The following is a 22230-nucleotide window of genomic DNA, read 5'->3' on the forward strand; positions in this document are numbered from 1 at the left end:
CAGTCTGGGCGACAGAGTGAGACTCCAACTCAAAAAAAATAAAAAAATAAAAAAAATAAAGGATCAACTGGATTTCACACGTACTTTTACTGCAGACTGTTGGTGGCTGAATGCCTTCTCTTACTCTTGTCCTAGATTTGGTCACCAGGGCTCTTATATTTGCCCACTCTTTCCAGAGAATCCACAACGCAAGGGGATACAGGCGTTGACATGCCATCCGCACGTGAGCCTCTCCTGCTGGATAACGTCTCCCTATGCTGAGGCTCTGGACCAGGGGGCCACAGTGGTCTTCTACCACCAGCGCCACAGGAGGACAAGGCCAGGAAGACATCGGACACCCTACACACACAGGCTTCCATTTTCTCAGCAGCAAACCGAGGTAGTGATGATCATCTCCATCTTACAAACGTTGGGAAGGGTGAAGATCGCTGCCTGAGCTGCCTTCCTTGGGCTTATGGAAACTCAAAGCAGGGCTATGGGAGCAGAACCTCTGTCCGCCCTCTGCACTCCATCACAACTCTCCAGATGCCATCGCGGGGCTTGGATTTCTTGGCAGCTGTGCAAGCTAGACCCTGAGAGTTTCATTTTTTACTGCTTACCAATATGAGAAAAGAACTAAAAGGAGAACCTCTCTTTCTTCTGTGCATACTATGCACATGTGGGCAGCCTGTCCTCTCCATCGGAACGTAAGTGCAGACCTTCTGAATTCCTTGCACGACACATAACAGATGTTCACAACAGACGCTAGATCACTCCATTTCAAATAAAGAGATTTTCTCCTTTCTTTTTTTTTTTTTTTGAGTTGGAGTCTCACTCCGTCACCCAGACTGGAATGCAGTGGCACACTCTCGGCCACCACAGCCTTGACCAGCTGGGCTCCAGCGATCCTTCCACCTCAGCCTTCCAAGTAGCCAGAACTAGAGGTATGTGCTACCATGCCCGGCTAATTTTTGATTTACTGTAGAGACAAGGTCTCACCAAGTTGCCCAGGTGGGTCTCGAACCCACGGGCTTAGGCAATCCACTCGCCTCAGCCTCCCAAAGTGCTGGGATTATAGGCTGAGCCACCAAGCCTGGCGATTTTCTCCTTCCAAAAACAAAAAATGAAAGAGAAAGTCAACCCTTACAACTCATGGAAGGCCATGTGGCACTAACACCCAGGATGACGAAATCGCAGAGCACTGCATCACAGAAGCCCCCAGGTACATTGATGGGCCAGGAAGGGCTGTCCTGCGCCCTCTAAATCCCTGGTCTCAGAGACTCATTTGCTACCATGTGCTGCTGGTCCCGGTCCCCAAATACCAATCTTATAACTTCACTTTGCTTCTAAGGAAAGACACACTGGCTGTTCACTAAAGGAAGAACAACGTTCCAACCTGACAGCCTCATCTCCAGGGCCTTCCATAACTTGACCTCAGCCAAATCTGCAATGACTTCCTCATGCAGATGACATCCTCGGGGGTCACCATGGTGAAGAGGGCATAGCAAGAGTTCTGGAACCAGGATGCTGGGTGAAGTCCCAGCACCAGCCCCCATGAACTGCAAAACCAAGCACACATCACTTAACCCTCCATGTCTTCATCTGTGAAATGAGGGTAAAAACAATATGCATCTCAGGGATTGTGCACAGAATTAAAATTTTCTGCAAAATGCTTCCAGAGCAGTACCTGGCACTGAGTAGATACTCACCATTAGTTGTTGTTATTATTATTATTATGAAATAAAATATAAACAGTTAGAACCTATAGTTACCAAGAAACTGCTCTCTACTGGCTTCTTTGACATCTTCTAGTCTCCTTCCCTGGAACATGTTTTCCCAATTTTTTCTTCCTACCCACATCCCAACCGAAAAATTCTTCCTAGTCCTCACTAATATCCACCTCTCCATCGGGCCTTTCTGACCATTCGTGTCCTCACTCATAAGGTCACCCAAAAGCGTCACGTGGCACTCAGCGTGTGCTGCCTATAACTCTACCCCTCGGTAACACAGAACGTTGTCCACGCCTCCTCTCTCCGTTCGACTCATAGAAGCCACAGGAGAGCAAGGGTCCAGATCCAGACACATAGACTCTTAGATCCTGCTCAGTACCTCAAAACAGTTGACAAAGAGTTCACACTTACATAAGAATTTAGAATATACAATGCTTAATAAACAGAAGTTGCTACTAGAATGCCAACGTTCTCTCATCTTCTGGTCTCACTGGAAATATTATTCCTTATTTCCAAAGTGAAGACTTTCCTCTCTCCTCTCTCCACTTCCCCCAGAATGCTCTTCCCTTCTGCTTTCTCCTCTCTGTGTACCATTTCTCCCTCCAGTGGATGTATTCCTTTCTTTATCCACTGGTTTCTTTCATTTCTGCCTTCAGCTACGGGAAGGTCTCCAGTGTCCTGAGATGTTTGACCTGTCCCCTGCTCTTCTGAGTCCCAACTCCACACCCAACTCTCATCTCTGACGTGCTCCTAACGTGAATAGCCTGTAAATGCGGGATCACTTCTATCTGCCACGCACTCTCTCATCTCCTGAGTTCTGAGTAAACCCCATGAGTGGGCAACAAGTCCGATGACCGCTTCTAGCCCTCTGTGGACTTGATACTACACGTGACCCCTCACAACACACGTGCTCCCTTGGTGTCTATGAGCCCTTTGCTTGGAGTCGTTCCTTCCCTCCGGCCACCCTCTGATGTACTCTGTCTGACTCCTGCTACCCTGTGGCCATCACTTCCAACTTCCTCCAATGACCAGAGGTGTTCAAGGTTCAGGCCATTGCCTGGTATTCTCTACCAACCGTTTTCTGTGAAAAACTCACTTTCACACCTTCAACTCACTTTCCCCAAAGAGCCCCATCTGCACGCTCAGTTCCAACCTCACAACTAGGCATCACTCAGGCTTTCACCTCCAACAGAGAACCAGCCATCTCTGCTCAAAGGCAGCACCATCCCCTCTTAGTCAACATCCAAGGTCACACGGCCTTGCCTGTAAAATGTCTCTTCTCTTCCTCCTGAATTCCCTGAACGCCCCTCACTAGAGACGTTGTTCCGTTTAACCAGACAATTGAGAAAGTTGGTATCCTCTCTGATGCCATGGTTTCCCTCCATACTCCCAGCCTAAGGAGTAAGTCCTGGGATAGATCCTTTGCAATGAGGCTACAATCTGTTCTATCGCTTCCACATATCCTGTTGAAGCCACTGACCACTCAGCCATGACACTCATTTCTTATTTAAACTTCCTATAACACCACTTTTGTCCTATCACTCTTATACTCAAAACCACAACAGACTCCCACAGCCACAGGATTAGATAACCCTGAAGTAGAGTATTTAGAGCCCTGTGAAAACCAGTTCTATCCATTATCATTTCCCAGAGGAAGTGTGCTGCTCTCTGCTGATAGGGTGACACAGCCTCATTCATGACCCCATCCGCATCTGGTACACAAGTACTTGATAATGCTTGGCTAGGCAACCACATAATGTACTGTCCAAATGGCAACACTGCTGAAAGTGAACCAGAACACTAAAAAAAAAAAAAAAATTGAATTATGTGGTAAAAAAACTTACTGACCAATAAAAATGTTAAATGCATAAAAATGATAAAATTATTCTATCCAAAAGGTAAAAATGCTTAATGCTGATTATCTGAACATTTAAAAATAATGGAGTACAGACTTATATGTGCATGCTTCCATAATTACAAAATTTAATTTTTTTAGTAGACATCCATACACTTTAATCAGCTTTAGTCATGTCTGATTCTAACACTATGTCATTGATATTTTTCTAATGAATACATTTTTTCAATGTGACCTTAGTATTTTCAATTTTTTCATAAGACTGCCTCTTGTCTACTTCAAAGTTGTTCTTTATTGTTAACTGTCACATTCATTGTTTATGCATTTAAAATGATTGAAAGCCTTTATTGGCCCTCTTCTGTAGGCCATAATAATAATAATAATAACAATAATAGAAAAAATATTCTTTCTAAATGTACAGAGGTACCTGGTCAGCTCAGAGCAACTTCTGCTAAATAGAACATATTTTTAATTTTAGTTTTATTAATATTGAAACTTTTTTTTTTTTGAGTCGGAGTCTCACTCTGTCGCCCAGACTGGAGTGCAGTGGCCGCTCCCAGCCACCTCAGCCTTGATCTCCTGGGCTCTGGCGATCCTTCCACCTCAGCCTTCCAAGTAGCTGGAACTATAGGCACGTGCTACCACTCCCGGTTAATTTTTTGGATTTATTGTAGAGATGAGGTCTCACCAAGTTGCCCAGGCGGGTCTCGAACCCAAGGGCTCAGGCAATCCACTCACCTCAGTCTCCCAAGGCGTGGGATTACAGGCTGAGCCACCGAGCCTGGCTTAATATTGAAACTTATAAATATTTTCTTAGGTATTGTCTTCTGGCTTCCTGTTAGGGTATCTTTCTTCAATAAATATTTTTAACAAGACAAAATTCATCAAACAAGTTGTCTCTAGTTATAATCATCTGTAATGCTTCACCAAATTTGGATTCTGCTAAATTATAGGGCTTCTCAATTACATTCTATTCCTGTATAGAATATAAATTTATTCAATTAAAGTAAGAAGCTCAATCAAAAGCTTCCTACAAATAATTACTGATGTTTTAAGTGCAATGGTATTATGGCTTTTTAAGTCCTTTTTGTGGAGAAGTATTACTGAACATTTTTAAGTGAAATGATGCGATGTGTGGGACTTGCTTTAAAATACTGTGGGGTGGGCGGGACATGGTGAAACAGGGCGGCAATGCTGCTAACCACATGTGCTGATCTCATTTCTCCCACATTTTGGTAATTTTCACAGTATTTCAAAAACTTTCTCATTATTATTCCATCTGTTATGGTGACCTGTGACCTGTTCTTTTTGGTGTCACTATCACTGCTGTCGTGGGGCACCACAAATTGCACCCACATAAGATGGCAAACTGAGCCGATCAACGTTTTATAAGCTCTGACTACTCCACTCACTGGCTGCTCCCCTGCAGCTGCCCTGTCCCCTGAGACACAAGTTGAGTTAGGGCAATCAACCCTACAAAGGCCTCTAAGTGTTTCAGTGAAAAGCAGAGGCGCATGTCTCTCACTATACATCAAAAGCTAGAAGTAAACAGGTATTGTGTGTCTCAAGCTAGCTAGAAGAGAGGCTTCTGAATGTCTTCCGCACAGAGAAATGATAGTAGCATGAGGTGATGGTCATGCTGAATACCCTGACTTAACCACTACACAACACAGAAGTACTGAAACATCAAACTGTACACCACAACTGTGTATAATTACAACGTGCCAATTTTAGAAAGAAAGAAACTTACAAATGACTAAATTTAGAGAGAAAGGCACCTGGAAAGCTAAGACAAGCCGAAAGGTAGGCCTCTTGCACCAAACACTTAGCCAAGCTGTGACTGTAAAAGAAAAGCTATTGAAGGAAATTAGAAGTGCTAAAACAGAGGACGCACAAATGGTAAAGTGAAACAGCCTTATCGCGGATGTAGAGAAAGTCTGAGTGTTCTGGATAGAAGATCAAACCAGCCACCACATTCCCTTAAGCCAAAGCCTAATCCAGAGCAAGGCCCTGACGCTCTCTAGTCCTAGGAAGGCTGAAAGAGGTGAGGGAGCTACCGAAGGGTTTGAAGTCAGCAAAGGCTGGTTCTCGGGGTTGAAGGGAAGATGCTGTCCCCAACATGTCCAAGTGCAGGGGAGGCAGCAGGTGCTGATGGAGAAGCCGCAGCAAGCTCTCCAGGTTGGGCTGAGATCCCTGATGGAGGCGGCTATACTCACAACAGATGTCCATGGGGATGAAAACACCTTCTCTTAGAAGAAGATGCCATCCAGGACTTTCGAGATAAAGAGGAGAAGTAAATGGCTGGCTTCAAATTTCCAAGGACACTCTGACTGTCCTATTAGAGGCTAATGCAGCTGGTGACTTTAAGTTGAAGCCAATTCTCATTCACCATTCCAAAAATCCCAGGGCCCTGAAGACTGACACTAAATCTACCCTGCCTGTGTTATAGAAATAGAACAACAAAGCCTGAATGACAGCATATGTGTCTGCTGCATGGTATGATGAATATTTTGAGCCTGCTGTTGAGACCTACTGCTTAAAAAAAATGATTCCTTTCAAAAGATTACTGCTCATTGACAAGGCACCTGGTCACCCAAGAGCTCTGATGGAGCTGTGCAAGGAGATGAGTGTTGTTTTTACGCCCGCGAACACGACATCCATTCTGCAGCCATGGATCTGCCTGCCTCAGCCCTCTGCTCCCTCAACACACACACCCCTTCAATTTTAAATCTTATCCGAGAATACATTTCATAAGCTATGGCAGCCATAAATAGTGATTCCTCTGATGGATCTGAGCAAAGAAAACTGGAAACTTCTGGAAAGGATTCACCATTAAAAATATCTGGGATTTATGGAAGGAAGTCAACTTGGCAACACTAACAGGAGTTGGGAAGGAGTTGATTCCAACCCTAATGAATGACTTTGAGGGGCTCAAAACTTCAGTGGAGGAAGTCACTGCAGATGTGGTAAAAACAGCAAGAGAACTAGAGTCAGAAGTGGAGCCTGAATTGCTGCAATCTTATGATCAAACTTGAATGGATGAGGAATTTTGCTGCTGCTTCTTTTTTTTTGAGAAAGCAGGATTTATTGAGAGGACAGAAAAGCTCCCACAGCAGGAAGGGACCTGAGGGGGCTGCCTGGGATTTTGCTTCTTATGGATGCACAAGAAAGTGGTGCGATGGAATTTGGTCCTGGTGAAGATGTTGTGAACACTGTTGCAAAGACAACAAAGATTTAGAAAATTCCATAAACTTGACGGATAAAGCAGCAGCAGGGTCTGAGAAGATGGACAGCGATTTTGAAAGAAGTTCCGCTGTGGCTAAAAGGCTAGCAAACAGTATCTCACGCAACAGAGAAATCTTTTGTGACAGGAAGAACCCATTGATGTGGCAAACTTCATTGTTGTCTTATTTTAAGAAATTTCCACAGCCACCTCAGCCTTCAGCGACCACCACCTGGATCAGTCAGCAGCTGTCAACACTGAAGCAATACCCTCCCCACCAGCAAAAAGGTGACAACTTGCTGAAGGTGCCAATGATTGTCAGCATTTTTCAGCAAGAAAATATTTTTAAATTAAAGTATGCACATAGCTTCTTTAGACATAATGCTATTGCACACTTAATAGACTATAGCATAAACCTAACTTTTATACCCACTGAGAAACCAAAAAGTTTGTGTGACTCACTTTAATACAATATTTGCTTTATGGCGGTGGTCCGGAACCAAACCCACAACATCTCTGAGGTATGCCTGTGTTTACACTGCCAGCAATATCATATATACTCACAAAGGTGAGTGACCAATGGATTAAGGGGGAGGGTTAAGGAAAATAAAATTTTAAAAAGACAGGGGGGACTGACAAAAGTCAAGGTAAAATACGTGTGTATTGAGTGGGGAGAAAAAATGGACAGGAAATAACATTCTCCTTTTTCAGTGCTACTCATACTAGTTTGATCTCTAAGCAATTTCTTGGTTTTTACTTTTTTGCTTAAAAGTAGGGGGCAACAGGAATAATAGCCACCCAGGCACAGGAATGAGAGCCCTATTTTAACTCTGGGCCTCTGTCTATGAAATCTTGCCTCCCATTTTCTTCAGCTTCAAACACCCCACAAGCTCCAAAGTCTAAGGCTGACTTTTAGTCGTTCCAGAAGTCGCCTGTGAGCATGAGCCACGTGGGATAAGTGAATGACAGCTGGCAGTCTCAAAGCACAGGTATCCATGGCGTGAGTCTTCCGGTCTCTAACAGATCATCACACAACAGCTTGCTCAGTCACGCAGACTGTCCCTGGCAAAGGTTCAACACCCCTGCTTTCCACAGGAATGCTCTCTTTTTCTGTTTGAGCTCTCACTCACTTCATAGGAGCCCTTTTTACTCAAGCTGTCACTCTATAACATGCTTAAACCTAAAAGATGAGAAGACACAGTCTTTTTCCCTCCAATTCTTTCCAGATACAACTATTCTTATCCCAATTTGACTTTAGAAAGTCATTAAGATGTGCAAAAGTCATTCAAACACCACACTCAGTTTACCTATACTTTGTTATTGAACCTAATCTTTGGATATGTCTGAAAAGGGAGGACAGACTTCTAACTTGCGTGTTTCTGTTTTCCTTCTACTGCGAGGATGAGAGGAGACGACACAGCACAGAGGAGCTTGGTTCAAACTTAGTTCTCAAGCTCCAGTGAGGCTGGGGTTCAAGCTCCCATCTCGCAGTGGTTCTGTGCAACTGCAGTGTCAAAGGCCTGCATGTCTCCGTGTGGCTCACAGCCTGCCAGCACTGAATCCATATGACAAGCTGCAAGATATGCTCACGTGACATCTGCATGTGCGGTGACTCGGCTCTGAGCGGGTGTCCTTTCTTTGTCTATCTGAGTAATGACATCTAGACTATATAGTGAGGCCCTCGAGGCCTGTCAATCCTCCCTTGTGACCTCCCTCCCTTCGTCACCTCCTTCCTACAGCCCCTCCACACTGCCAACTGCCAAGGTGACAGCTAGACTGTCCCTGCAGCTCCTAACTCTGCCCACGTCTGGAGTATCCCACACCCAGTGCTCCTAACACAATACTCCTGGGTTACCTCTTGACACATCACACTCCTGCATGTGCAACAAGGGCCCAAACAAACCAAGCCTTCGATGGCTCCCCATCTGTCAAGTAAGAGGCCCAGCGGTTGCACCTCACGTCTGAGAGCCTTCATAGCTGGCTCCAGCCCAGCTCCCTTATAACCGTCCTGCTTCCCTCACTCTAAACCACCAGTCAGCCCCAACCCTAGGTTCCCCAACACACACACCCCTTCTCTTTCTGTTTCCAGGGCCTGGCACCTGTTCGTCTGCCGGACACACCTTCCCCACAGCCCTTTCTTGCCTCCCAAGTACTACCTGTCTTTCAAAGCCAAATCCAACATCCCCTCCCCTTGTCCACCAAAGGTAGAAACATTCCCTCTGACTTCCACGTAACTAGTGCTTCACCGATAAACCCCTGGTGTTTCTTTAATGTGTTGTACTGTTGACTGGTTCTGCCCATTTATTTCACTAAGTCGTACCCAAGGGTGCAAACTGGACCACCTGGTAATCTGCTGCTACTTTATTCTTTGGCTCAGTGCTATGTGCCCAGCAGAAAATCAGTATATATTTGATGAATAAATGGTTACAGATACTATTTATTATTCACTCATTCAGCAAACACTCACTGAATACCTAACATGCACACGGCACTGTTACAGGCATGAAGAACACAGGACCAAACCACACAGAAGGAAACGCCTGCCTTCAGCGACTCACATTCCAGTGGAAAAGAAACAGGATTTTTTGAAAGTAAGCCATGCATAACATTAGAATGTGCTAAGTGCTATGGGAAAAACAGAGAAGGGAGGGAAAATCAGGAGCACAAGATGGGTGTGGCTTTACACGGAATGACTGTGGAAGGCCCCTCTGAGAAAGCAACAATTTTTAGCAAATGCTTGAATGAGGAAAGGAGCAAGGTATGCGGGTATCTGAAGAACATTCCAGACAGAAGAAGAGCAAGAAGAGGACCCCGAGGCAGACGGGGTTATAGTCAGAGAACACAGGGCAGTGTGGGCTATGGAGGGTGACAGAGAAGTGACAGGAGTTAGACCAGGGAGCTGCGAAGTCGCCAGGGGACTTGCTGTTGTCACATTGGACCCGAGGGTGAAAAGACTGATCTGGATGTTCTGAGAAGGGGCAGATGGGGACAAACGTAGTACATACATGCAATGGAGCAGTATTCATACATACATGCGGTGCAAGAGTATTCATCCTTAAAAAGGAAGGTGGTTCTGACCACTCACTACAGCATGGACGCACTCTGAGAACATCCCGCTCTTGAAATAAGCCAGGCGCAAAAGCACGGATACTGTATGATTCCACTTGTATGAGGTATCCAGAGCTGTCAAATTCACAGGCAGAAAGCAAGTAGGCTGCCAGGTGCTGGGGGAAGGGGAAGTGGAAACCTGTTCAATGGGTATAGAGTTCTCGTTTTATAAGATGAAAAAGTTCTGGGGATTTGTTGTCCAAGATGAACATATATTTATTTGTTTTGTTTTGGTTTTTTTTTGAGTCGGAGTCTCACTCTGTCGCACAGACTGGAGTGCAGTGGCCGCTCCCGGCCACCTCAGCCTCGACCTGCTGGGCTCCGGCGATCCTTCCGCCTCAGCCTTCCAAGTAGCTGGAATTACAGGCATGTGCTACCACGCCCGGCTGATTTTTTGATTTATTGCAGAGATGAGGTCTCACTGCCCAGGCGGGTCTCGAACCCGCGGGCTCAGGCAATCCACTCACCTCAGCTTCCCAAAGGCGTGGGATTACAGGCTGAGCCACCAAGCCCGGCTGATGAACATATATTTAACACTACTGCACTGTATATTTAGAAATGGCTAAGGTGGTAAATTTTATATGTTCCTTACTACAATTAAACAATTTTTTAAAAAAGAGTGTAGGTCAGATGCAGAGGCTCACGCCTGTAATCCCAGCACTCTGGGAGGCTGAGACGAGAGGACAGCCTAAGTCCAGAGGTTTGAGAACAACCTGGGTACCTTGGCGAGACACTGACTCTACAATAAATCAAAAAATTAGCCAGGGGTGGTGGTGTATACTTGCAGTTCCAGCTACTTGGAGGGCTGAGGCAGAAGGTTCACCTCAGCTTACCATGTCAAGGCTGCAGTGGCCGTGGGATGGCGTGAAACTCTGACTCAAAAAAATTAAAATTAAAATCAAAATAAGTAAATAACAGTAAGTAAGTAAATAAATAAATAAATAAGTGGAGGCTCTGGAGTCAAACCATCCAGACTCAATTACTGGCAAAATGCCCAGTGAGGTTAGTCACTAATCTTAAAATAGTATTTTAACTAATATTTTACTCAGTAAGGGCACAAGTCTCTCAGGATCCACAATGGACGTTATAAGTGCCTTTGATTAGTGAATTGGGAGGGCAGTTATCAAAGCCCATAGAAAAACATGACCATTTCTGAAAATAAAACCATCTTGGTAAATGAATACCATTAAGTGCAAAATAACGCTACCCTCTTTCCCCTCAAAACTAGGTCAGACCCAGACCCTTTTTGTATCATTTTTTCCAAACATTTTTAAATGTTTTAAATATTTAAATTTGTGTATATGTAACTATGCACAATTTTGTCCTTAAAATGATCCACAGTCCTCTTCTATCTGCCATCCTACTTATGTGAAGGTCTTTCTTTCATGACTGATCCCAGCAATAACCCGCAGGGTCCTGTCATCTGCGATTCTGACTCTCATTCATTTCCTCCCTAACACAACTGCTCAAAATGGCATCTAATTCTAACAGTTGTATTGGAGGTAAGGATGGATAAAATAAATAAAAAATGAAACAGAAAGGTTCAGGCAGCAGAAGGTGAGAGAGAAAGCCTAGCTGCCCCCCTCAGTGACAAGCAGACAGTCTCTTGGAGACTGAGTTCTGAGCTCCTCAGCCACCAGGATAGAAAGTGGGCACTCACTCGGTAAAATTCACCCCGAAGAGCCACGCTGAGCGGGCCCATGAGCCGCTCACCTGCATGGGGTTGATCTGCACTGAGCGCTCGAAGCACTGCACACACTCCCGAAGCTCCTTGTTCCGGAGGTGCAGCAGGGCTTTGCAGCGCTGTGCCCGTGCGCTGCGGTGTCGGGACAGCTCCCAGGCCTTGTCGTAGCAAGCGTGGTCCCCGAGGACATCGCCCAGTAAACAGTACAAGCTTGGTGTTTCTTTTTTCTTCAGCTCTTGCCTGAGGATTTCTTCTGCCTAGAAATGACAGAAATAACGAAATTGCTTAATTGTGACCAGTGGCTATTTTTTAGCACATATGACACCTTTTGTCTCACACACCCCAACACCGTTTCTTCAATGTTTGAGACTTCTCATTTATTTCACACACTTAGGACACAGGCTACATGAGACAAGATCTGCAGGAAATAAACCTAGGCATGTCTCAGAGAGAGATACTGTGAGTTTGGCTCCTGACCAGTGCAAAAAAGCTAGTATTGCCACAAAGTGGGTCACACAAATTGTCTGGTTTCCCAGTGCACATAAAAGCTATTTCACACTATACTATCGTCTATCAAGGGTACAACAGCATTAAGTCTAAATAAAACGTGTATACATTAATTTTAAAATTCTTTATTGCTAAAAAATGGATACAGAGACAGGTAGTGAGCAGATGCTGCTGGGAAAACGGTGCCCACAGGCTGTGAACCTTCTCGCATGAAAGACGCAGGATCTGTGGATGTAATAAAGTGAAGTGTGAGCAGAGGTGTGCAGGCGCGGATGGACACCGCTGGTGGGACCGCTGAGACGCACTGCAAGGTGGACACGCTTTGCCAGTCCTGGGAGGAGGTGGAGGTATCTGGCTGGCTTACTCAAGGACACTGTGGTCCTCCTATGTCCTCCACTGGCTTGTAGTTACATGTCAGTTTATTCTTTGGGGACTGCTCTGGGTGGGCTTGGAACTGTGGTCAAAGTGACACTATGGGACTTTCAAAGTTGGACCATAAAAGGCCACACAGCTCGGTCCTCTTGCAATATTCGCTCGGAGCTGGAGCTGCTGTGGAAGTGGGTCTGCTGCCCTGAGGTCACCACATTGGGAAGATGCCCGAGGCAATGTATGTAAGGAGAGCACACAGAGAGGCCCTGAGACAAGATGAGGAGAGTCGCCCAGCCAGTCCCTGCTATCCCAGCTCCAGCCACCACCAAATGCACCTGCTCGAGAGGGCCCAAGCCACTGCCCAGCCAAGTCTTCCTGAGCTCCTCCACTGAAACCAGAACCACAAGAGAGTCAACCACTGCTGTTGTTTTAAGCCAGAGTCGAGCAGGTTTATCACACAGCAATAGTACCAGTCACAGATGTTCAGAGCAAGCACAGTCACTTCATCCTGGCCAGAAGCAGAAGAGGGCACTGACTATGAAAGAGCTAAATCTGAGAGTTTAAAGGGGCCATGTGGAATGATTCAAGTGGCAGAAGCCCCCAAACCTACTGAGTCTCCTACCTCAGCAGAGAAGCGCTCCCCCACCCCCCTTCCTCTGCTGACGAGACCATGAGACACGAGGACTGCATCCTCCCATTCCTTGTTGCCTCCAGACACATGACTAGACTCACATGCAGAGAGAACAGCAAGACTGTGTTACATTACAGAGGGAAGCCTTGAGACCACATGGCAGAGAGATCTGAAGGTGCTAGCCCAGAGGGAAAGAGCCGTAATTTAAGTCAGGCCGAATAGAGACACATTTTATTCACCGTGCTAACTCAAGCAGCTGGGGATGCTTCTAAATTATTTGCTCAACTGCTTGACTAAAGCCTGGACTCAAATGTGGCCAAAACTAAACAAAGTGAGGTGCCAGAAATTCCTCGGCGTAATGTAGAGGCAGGCATCCAACTACTTGGAACAAAAAGGCTGTTGTTCATTTATCATTTGCAACTTGCTCACCACCCCTGTGTCCCCCAAGAAGGCCCAGGGGATATGCCCTTCACCTTGGCTTAGAGAACACATCGTGTATAGGGAAGCAGCAGATATCTATTCTGTGCAAGCTGGGAACACTTGGAGGGCCTTTTGCTGAAATGAGCCTCCTGCCTTCAGTGGGGAGGATCAGGACCCCGGGTGGCAGAGATGTGTTGACAGCACTGGTCCTGGAGGGAAGGCGGGCACAGTTATTTGCAAGAGGCATGGCAGAGTGGTCGCCAGACTGGCTGGACTAGCAGGGATCTTAGGTGGCAAGTGATTGATCATGAAACTTCAGTTCCAAATTAAATGGGCAGGCAGCTGACAAAGTTCAAACCTGATCTGCATATTTTTTTTTAATTTAGGTTTGGAGATCAGAAGGCTGACCCGAGTCTCTGTACCAAGACACTGTCTCTCACCAAATGCCTGTCTTTGACAGGACTTTCACAGACTCTGAGTCTCTTAAATAAAAATAAGGAAGAAGCCAATAGCACTGAGGAAAGACCCAGTAACAAAATAACTAGTATTTACCACCACTCTTCTTCCCTAGTCTTCTCCAAAGAAGTAAACATGACCATCTGCTAGACAATGATATCCTGGGGGAAAAGAAACGCCTAAACTTTTTAAGGTTAGCACTTAGTTAATGCCAATCCTCAGGGTCCCAGGGCATCACCATAAGTGAGTGGGTTTACAGAAATCGACCCGTCCCACGGTAGGCCTAGTAAGTCTCTGAAACCACCCAAAGGTGACTTTCGGAGTTCCTGATACACAGTGAATTAGATACATTGGCCCCTGGCAGGGCCAATGCAGGGTACAGGGCCAAGAGAAACCCTGAAGCCCACCCTCCCCCGAAAGAACAAGCACAAAGCAATACTTCATGTCTGTATAGTCTGTGCAAACCAGAGATCTATGCTACTAACAAAACTTGAAAGATTCTGGGAAGTATGTATGTGCATATGTGTGTGTATAAGGGTGGTTCACTCTACCCACTTAAACTGAGCAGAATGCAAATGGAAAATGTCCTGGAAAATGCCATGGATTATTATAAACTTACTATATTGATGGCCCTAATTATGGCTACTGTTGCAGACAAGATCTCCTTCCTGGAGCAAATCACCATGTGGGAAGCAGGGTACTGAGACAGCAGTGTGCTTTCTTCTACCCAATAACCAGACAACACTAGATGCAGCAGCCTCTCACCAGCACAGAGAGAGGCACACGTGTCCTATCTTGCCTTAGACTTGCATGAAATTTATAAAATTAGTCTGCAAAAACCGTGATTGTCTCACCATCCATGACCTTGACAACATTCTGCTAAGAAACTAAGATAAAAAACTGTATGCCAATGTCAACTGAAAACCAATTGAATGATCATATGCTTGATACTGCAACTTGTTATTAGGAAGATTTTCCTTATTTTATTTAAGATTTACAAACAATCATTTGATACATTATCTCTACAGAACTCATCTAGTAAATAAAGCAAGGCTTGTAAATTAAATGTTTAATCTTACATGCTCTAAGATTGCTTCAATATCTAAATCCCTTTGAAGTAACTTTTTAAAAGTTTCTTCATACCAGAACTCTTCTTTAACAATGTAACACAACCTACAGGGCACTTTGTACCTGGCTGCCACTTTCCAAATAAGTAAATTCCCAGGTTAAAGGGATAAGCCTGTTGCACAGTCATATGTACCAGATTATGTGGTGGTAACTTATTTAAACTGGAAACTTTGTTTCCTAAAATTTATTTCCCTTATGACTTCATGTTAGAGATAGCCCAAAGGGAACTTGTAGGAATCTGAGAGGCAGACATGAAGCAGCAGCCTCTAGGAAGGCTGTCACGGTCAAATGTGCTGTCAAGCAAGATGCAGAGATGCTCTGAGGCCCCCAGCCTGTCCTCGTTTTGTGTGTCCAGCTGGTCTTCCCAAGTGCTGGCCCTGCTGATCAACAGCTGCCCCAGACTTGCTGTGGATGTACAGGGCTGGGAGCTCTAGACACACACAGTTTCCCATATACCTCTCCCAAACTCCCCCTTCCCAGTCCCACTCTAATGGCTGGAAGTACTTGAGTATATGGCTTCTGGAACTTCCCTCAAGTTCTGACTTGCCCACTGGTGCCAGTGTTTCAAGCAGACTGGCAAATGACTGCTTCCTGGTCCTATGCCCCCTCTCTACACCTTCATGTCCCCAGCTCTTCCCACAGTTAAGACCCACCTCCCTTGGTGAAGCCCTCATTCCCCAAAATACTCATCGTGGCTCTGCTGCCACAAATGAAGCAAGCCTGAGGGTTACAAGCTTCTTCCCATGATTTCCTTTTAAACTCCTTAAGTATCCTATTTGACAGTGACTTATAGGTTAGTTTTCATCCAGCTCCTTGTGAAATGCATTATCTCATGTGGCCTCTACAAAAATTCCACATGGTAGATACTACTATGCCCATTTTTGAGACAAGAAAATAAGAGCTTAGATTTCTTGGCCGACTATCAGCCACAAACCAAAAGACATGAAGTTGAAAAGCCGGAACTTGATTCCAGAATCAATGCTATTCCATAGGTGGCCATCAGCAAAAAGAATGGTGTAAAGACATCTAAAAATTTCCCTCCACCAGAAAACTGGTCACAAGTGTCAGAACCAACTTTTCCAGAACTCTGAAACTTTACCAAAGACTTGCAGGGAGCATTTATCCAAGAGAAACAGCTAAACCTTGGTAAGAACAGCAAGCTCTGTGGCATTTTAACCTGCACCGTTCCTATCCCTCTTCGCCATTTCAGTAGCAGCCTTGAAAACCAACAGCTGCAATCATGGTGAAAACGAGCAGCCTGACAGCCACTACGGGGAGCAAAATGGGTTTGGAGCACCTTGAAAGCCGCAGTCCCAGAAAAGTCGGTATGTGCCCAGTCTGGTGGGTCTCTGGAAGAGCCCACTTGCAAGGCTGTCTTTATTTGACCTGATTCTGAGCTTGTCCAGTTAAAAGCCTTTGGCAAAAACAATTAGAGACAACTAATTAATTTTGCAGCTCCCTGAGGTGGTAAGTAACAGCAGGGGCAAACAACAGGGCAACCAAAAAGCTTAAAAGGGAAAATGAAAAATGAAATATACGAGAGGGCACCCAAAAAACCTGAATGATCTTTTAGAGGCCCGTTCTAGTACAGGCTTCCCCCACTAGGTGAGCATTCTAGGAACCCATCTAGGAACCCGCTAGTGTTGTTGCGAGAGGTTGCATTCAGCTTCAGCAAATTTTTTTGGGAGATTCTTTCAACACGTTTGCCCATTTCATGATGGGTGATTTATAAGTGCACCTGCCTACTGATGAGTGTTCAGCAGTTTTTGACCAAAAACAGCATGACCCCCCTAACACCTCCCCCCCCCATTCACCCTATCTCACCCTGAGCAACTTCCTTTTGTTTCACTGGATGAAAATAGTCCTCAAAAGGAAACATTTTGTAGATGTGGAAGAAGAGAAACAAAAAACAGCAGAAGCACTAAAAGACATCCAAATTGATGGGTTCAAAAACTGTTTTGAGCAGTGGAGAAAGCATCTTGAGAGGTATATTGCATCAAACGGAGAGTACTCTGCAAGTGACAAGCTTAAATGTGTAAGAATTCACAAGTTGCCGGGCTCGGTGGCTCAGCCTGTAATCCCGCACCTTGGGAGGCTGAAGTGAGTGGACTGCCTGAGCCCGCGGGTTCGAGACCCGCCTGGGCAACTTGGCGAGACCTCATCTCTACAATAAATCAAAATTAGCTGGGCGTGGTAACGCACGCCTGTAGTTCCATTCCTTGGAAGGCTGAGGTGGAAGGATCGCCGGAGCCCAGCAGGTCGAGGCTGCGGTGGCCGGGGACAGCCACTGCACTCCAGTCTGGGCCACGGAGTGAGACTCCAACTCAAAAAAACAAAAAAAGAATACCTAAGTTTTTATAACCAACTTCTGGGTTTTTTTGGTCCCCCTCATCATACACAGAGGCTTTGAGAAGTGCCCACTTATTCCTGGAATCTAGAAGGCCACACCTGTGCAGGCCCATGCCCATGCTCAGAAAAGACCCAAGAAGGCCCTGAGTTTCCCCCTCAGGCTGACCTGAGCTCTGCACAAGCAGAAAATGAGGACTAAGGCGGTTGTCAACTGCCTGGCTGAGCGCCGAAAGCAAGTCCCAACACGCACATTTAGGCTATCAGGAAAGACCAGGGGGCTTGTTGATTCGTGCATTTATGGAATTTTCTGTCTTATCATTGACTGACCATTAAAATAACCAACCTGAGACTTCGGTGATTAGACCTGAAAATACAGGCTTTTCAAAACTAATCAAGAAATATCACTAAACAAACAAAAAACAAACAGAAACAACAATCTGATATGCAGAGTTGCCACATTATATTACATAAGATGTCCAATTTTCAACAGAAAATTATGAAACATGCAAAGAACAAGAAGGCAAGGCCCTTATAAATGGAAAAAAAGATGTGCCCAGTGAACATAAACCAAAGGGCACCGTGCACCACCCAGGTCACATCAATTCTGCAATATCAAAAGGTGAGGGGCCAAAAGTCTTCATAGACTGCAAAAGCGTTAGGAATTCTGGTTGCTATTTCCCTACGGAAATATACAGATGCACACTCTTACAGGGGCCAAGAAATTCTTCATCTAAATGTCTATTAAGTAGGATAAAAATACATTCTCAAACAAACACAAATATATTTAAATGGACAACTGGCTGCCATGAACCTGGAGTGCTTGCAAGAATCTTGTCAGATGCAAACCCCAAAGAGCATGCCCTACTCACACTCATAAACTCTTCCTAGGATTGAAACACTGAAGAGAAAAGCTGGAGGCCTGAGAGGAGACTTGAGCATCTGAAGGGCTCCCCACCCCAGTGGTGTACCTTTTGATCAATGCTTTGATCCAGCGTGGAGAGGTAACGGAGAACTCCAGATATACACAAACAAAGGGGTTAACAGACTGAGAACAGGTCACGTTGGGGTTCATTTGCATTTAGGATGATATGATTTTCTGCAAGTCCTCGTACGAAGTTTGAGATGTGAGCGAGAAAAGCACCTCTCCTAAGCACTACAGGGTGTCTAGAAAAGCCCTGCCAGGGACAAGGCCTTGGGTTTGGAGTAAAGGAAATGGGTGAAAGCCAAGTTCAGTCTCTAGCAAAAAGGTAGATAAAACATTTCAGGAAAATTATTCACTCTTGCGCCAGAAGGAATTATTAAAACAAACTGCTGGCCTTGGCTGTGATTTGTGCCTTGATTTTGTGAATTAGCGGAAGGAATTAAATTCGAATATGTGGTCAGAGTGGCTCTCCTCTGACCTCGCATCTAGTCAGGAATAGGGAAGGGAAATTGGCTGCCAGCAACAGCAGTTAGCCCTCATGGCAAAATGTGAGGAGAGGAAAATGAACTCTAGACCCAGGGATGCTGTCAACTGTAAAGAGAGTCTTTCAGGACAACAGAGAAGGCAGAGTTAGGCTTAACAGCCAGAGGCTAATTCCAAAGGGGAAGAAAGGCAGGATAACAATTGAAGATCACACACTATGAGCCAGATTTGTCCTCCTGTCAAGAGCTTTAGGATTATTTAGTGTGTGTGCGTGTGCGTGTGTGTGTGTATGTGTATGCACATGCGTAGAACTCACACCACTTTGGACGTAGTCTAATTCCAGCCCTCTCCCCCGAAGCAGAGAACACACATGGATTTTGGTTTGTAGTATGGTAGAAGCTGGGTCTCAAAGCTAGGGAGGCTGATCCCCAAAAGGTATGCAATGGTCCTGACACAGTGTGTAAGGATGACAGGACAGAGTAGAGGAGTACCAAAGTCCCTCCTCCTCACCAGGGACAGTCCTTCCACAGAATGGCAGTCTGCTCCTAGCCTAAATGCCCATCCCATGAGCGGCAGCCCCTCTCCCGGGACATAAGACTCAGCAGCTGCCACTCACATTAGGTGTGACGACACACACTCTGGCTTGCTTTTCCAAAGGGTACTTGCCAACATAAATACTCCAGGCCCAAGATAAAACAGAGTAATTAAAAACAGGCCTCGTTATCCCATGAGTGGACCATCTCCCATTTGCATTACCAAGTTATACAGTATTTCCCATTATTCTGCCTGTTTTTCTCATTCAGGAGAGCATAACAGGTTTTAACCTACAAACCCAATATTCAATTTTTGTTTTTTTAAAGCCAGGGTCTCACTCTGTGACATGGATCACAGCACACTGCAGCCTCGACCTCCTGGGCTCAGGTGATCCTTCTGCCCCAGCCTCTCGAGTCACTGGTTCTACAAGAGCGTGCCAGCACACCTGGTTCATTCTTTAGTTTTTTGTAGAGATGAGGTCTCACTGTGTTGTCCAGGCTGGTCTTGAACTCCCGGCCTCAAACAATCTGCCCACCTTGGCCTCCCAAAGTACTGAGATTATAGGCCTGAGCCACTGAGCCTGGCCCAGATCCAATTTTTGAGGGATTACCAATCACCATGATGGCAGGCAGGTGTGGGGAAAAGTGTGCAGGCTTCCAGGAAAGAAAGGTCCGAGCTCAGATTCCAAAATCTGCCACCTATGAACACTCATCAGCAAAGTGACCAGAACAATGGGGACAGCACCACCAGGTCCAGGAGGGAGGGGTCAGGGAGGGCTCTGTGACCGGCAATCACCCAAGAGGGAGCTGCAGAACAGGTAGGAGCTCACTGGATGAGGCAGGTGTTGTCCTAGACAGCCTGTAGCCCGTGGGAGGTCCTGGGGTGAGACAACCCTGCACGTCAAGGAAATGCAAGTAGTTAAATCCTGCTGGAGCCTCAGGCACAACCCTGATGAGGGGGTATGGGGAGAGTTGAGGCAGACAGAGCAAGGAGGAAAAGACACAGTGGGCACTGGAAGCACAGCCAGGGCATAAGCGGTCTGGAAGTCAATCACTACAGCACTGGGACTCAGCCCTGGAAACAAAGGGAGGCTCCTGAAGGAGGGAATGACACGGTCACATCTGTTTTTAGGAAGGACACTCTGGCCACAGAGTGGGAAAAGAACCTGTGGGAAATCTCTTCAATTGTATAAACTCAGTCTTAGAAAACAAACCTCTAAAACCAAAAAAAACTCAACTCGCAACTTAAAAGAAAAACTCAGCTGTTTTAGAAATAAAACATTTACTTGCAACTTAAAACTTTTCAAGAGTCCATGGTTACAATGATCTGCGGTGTAGCATCATTTTAAAAAACGGCTTCGCAATCTCGGGAAAACCCTGCTTTCCAGAAATGAGAAAACAAGAGCGGTCCCAGCCCTGATTCCCCAGCCCCACCTCCATCCACCCTCCAGTCACCCTGAAAGCAGCGTACGCCAGCTGGGTCTTTGACGCTCATTTAGGGGCCAAGTCTGCTCAACAAAATAAGAATATATCCGTCAGCTAGGGGAAATTGTTATAAGTGGGCCAGATAACTTTAAAAAATTAAATGCTAACAGATGAGAACCAGTTCTGATCCCAAGGTCAAGCAAAATTAATCTTAGTTATTTTGCCAACGGTCATTAAATAACAAGAACGTATGCAGGTAGTTTCTAAACTGGAAAGCCTGCGACCTGACAACAGCAGGGTGTAAACATGAGCACCAGAATATAATAAATAGAATGAAACATTTCTCCAAATTTGCCTTTTAAAAATAAATTAAGCCATTAAGCACTAAATGCAAGGATTAAAATTTCACAGACTTCTGGTTAAATCAAAACGTGATGACAACTATACTAAAAGAACCTCAGCTGCTTTAGAAAGAAAACATTTGCCTCCAACTTACAGCAAAGCTTTTTCATTTCTCCAGTTGAGCCAATCTGCAAATATAGCATAAGAAAAACAGGTAGGGGGGGTCTTTCACGGGATAAACAAAATGTTAAAAGCAACCCTTAAAATCAAGATTGCGGGGGTGTTAGGCTGAAGCTCACAAAAAAACTTATGACAAAGTAAATGACTAAACATACCTAAAAATCAAAATATATGCACACTCTCTTATTTAGAAACACAGGCATTTATCATTATTATAGACAACTGTTACAAGGTTGTAAACAAATTTTTAAAAATAATATCACAACTACTTCAAGGGACATAGTCAAATCACTCCTCTGAAGGGGATGATTCATTATATTTTTTTCTCCTACAATTAGGTAAAGTCTTGGCCTTCCATACTTCCTAAAAAGAATTAATTTAATATTTTAAATTATGCCTTGGGTATTTGTGACTTAACAGCTTGCTTTATTATTTCAAAAATTACTATTTCAAAAACTACCACATGTTTATGTATAGTTATTGCTTATTTATTTACTGACCAATGTAAAAAAAGGCTGATGCAGTAAAGACTGATGCAGTGGAAACCACATCTGATCAGAAGTTGAGATAATCATTTGCCCATTGGTCCCTTTGCCAAGCCAACATCTGAACACTACTCTAATGTCAGACAATGGCCAGCACAAAAAGATTTCAGTCCCTGAAGAAACAGAATCCTATATTTCGTCAAGTATGAGATGCCATCAATTGCAAGACAAATCCTGAGAAAGAAAAAAGGCTTTTAACATGGGAAGGCTGTGCCCTTAGCCACCATGCCATCTCACCTCTCACGTAAATAATCAATAACTAGCTTTGTGATCTGAGGAAATCGTAAGGTCATTCTCTCCTTATTTGGAAAAGGAGGGAGCCAGAATAGATTACAGAGCTCCTTGCCAGCATCAAAATGTC

The 22230-nt window shown here is 45.0% G+C and overlaps 1 protein-coding gene across 1 annotated transcript in view; it reads right to left on the reverse strand.

Annotated features, from left to right (window-relative positions):
• Positions 1-22230, reverse strand: part of TTC27 (tetratricopeptide repeat domain 27) — a 170686-nt gene that overhangs the window by 52441 nt on the left and 96015 nt on the right. Inside the window, exon 13 of the mRNA XM_008061877.2 lies at positions 11609-11836. Coding sequence (XP_008060068.1) covers positions 11609-11836 — 228 coding nt within the window. The remainder of the gene's footprint in view (positions 1-11608; positions 11837-22230) is intronic.

The sequence above is a fragment of the Carlito syrichta genome, unplaced genomic scaffold (genome assembly GCF_000164805.1).
Source record: "Carlito syrichta isolate Samal-C Ts95f unplaced genomic scaffold, Tarsius_syrichta-2.0.1 Scaffold305633, whole genome shotgun sequence".
NCBI classification, from domain to species: domain Eukaryota; kingdom Metazoa; phylum Chordata; class Mammalia; order Primates; family Tarsiidae; genus Carlito; species Carlito syrichta.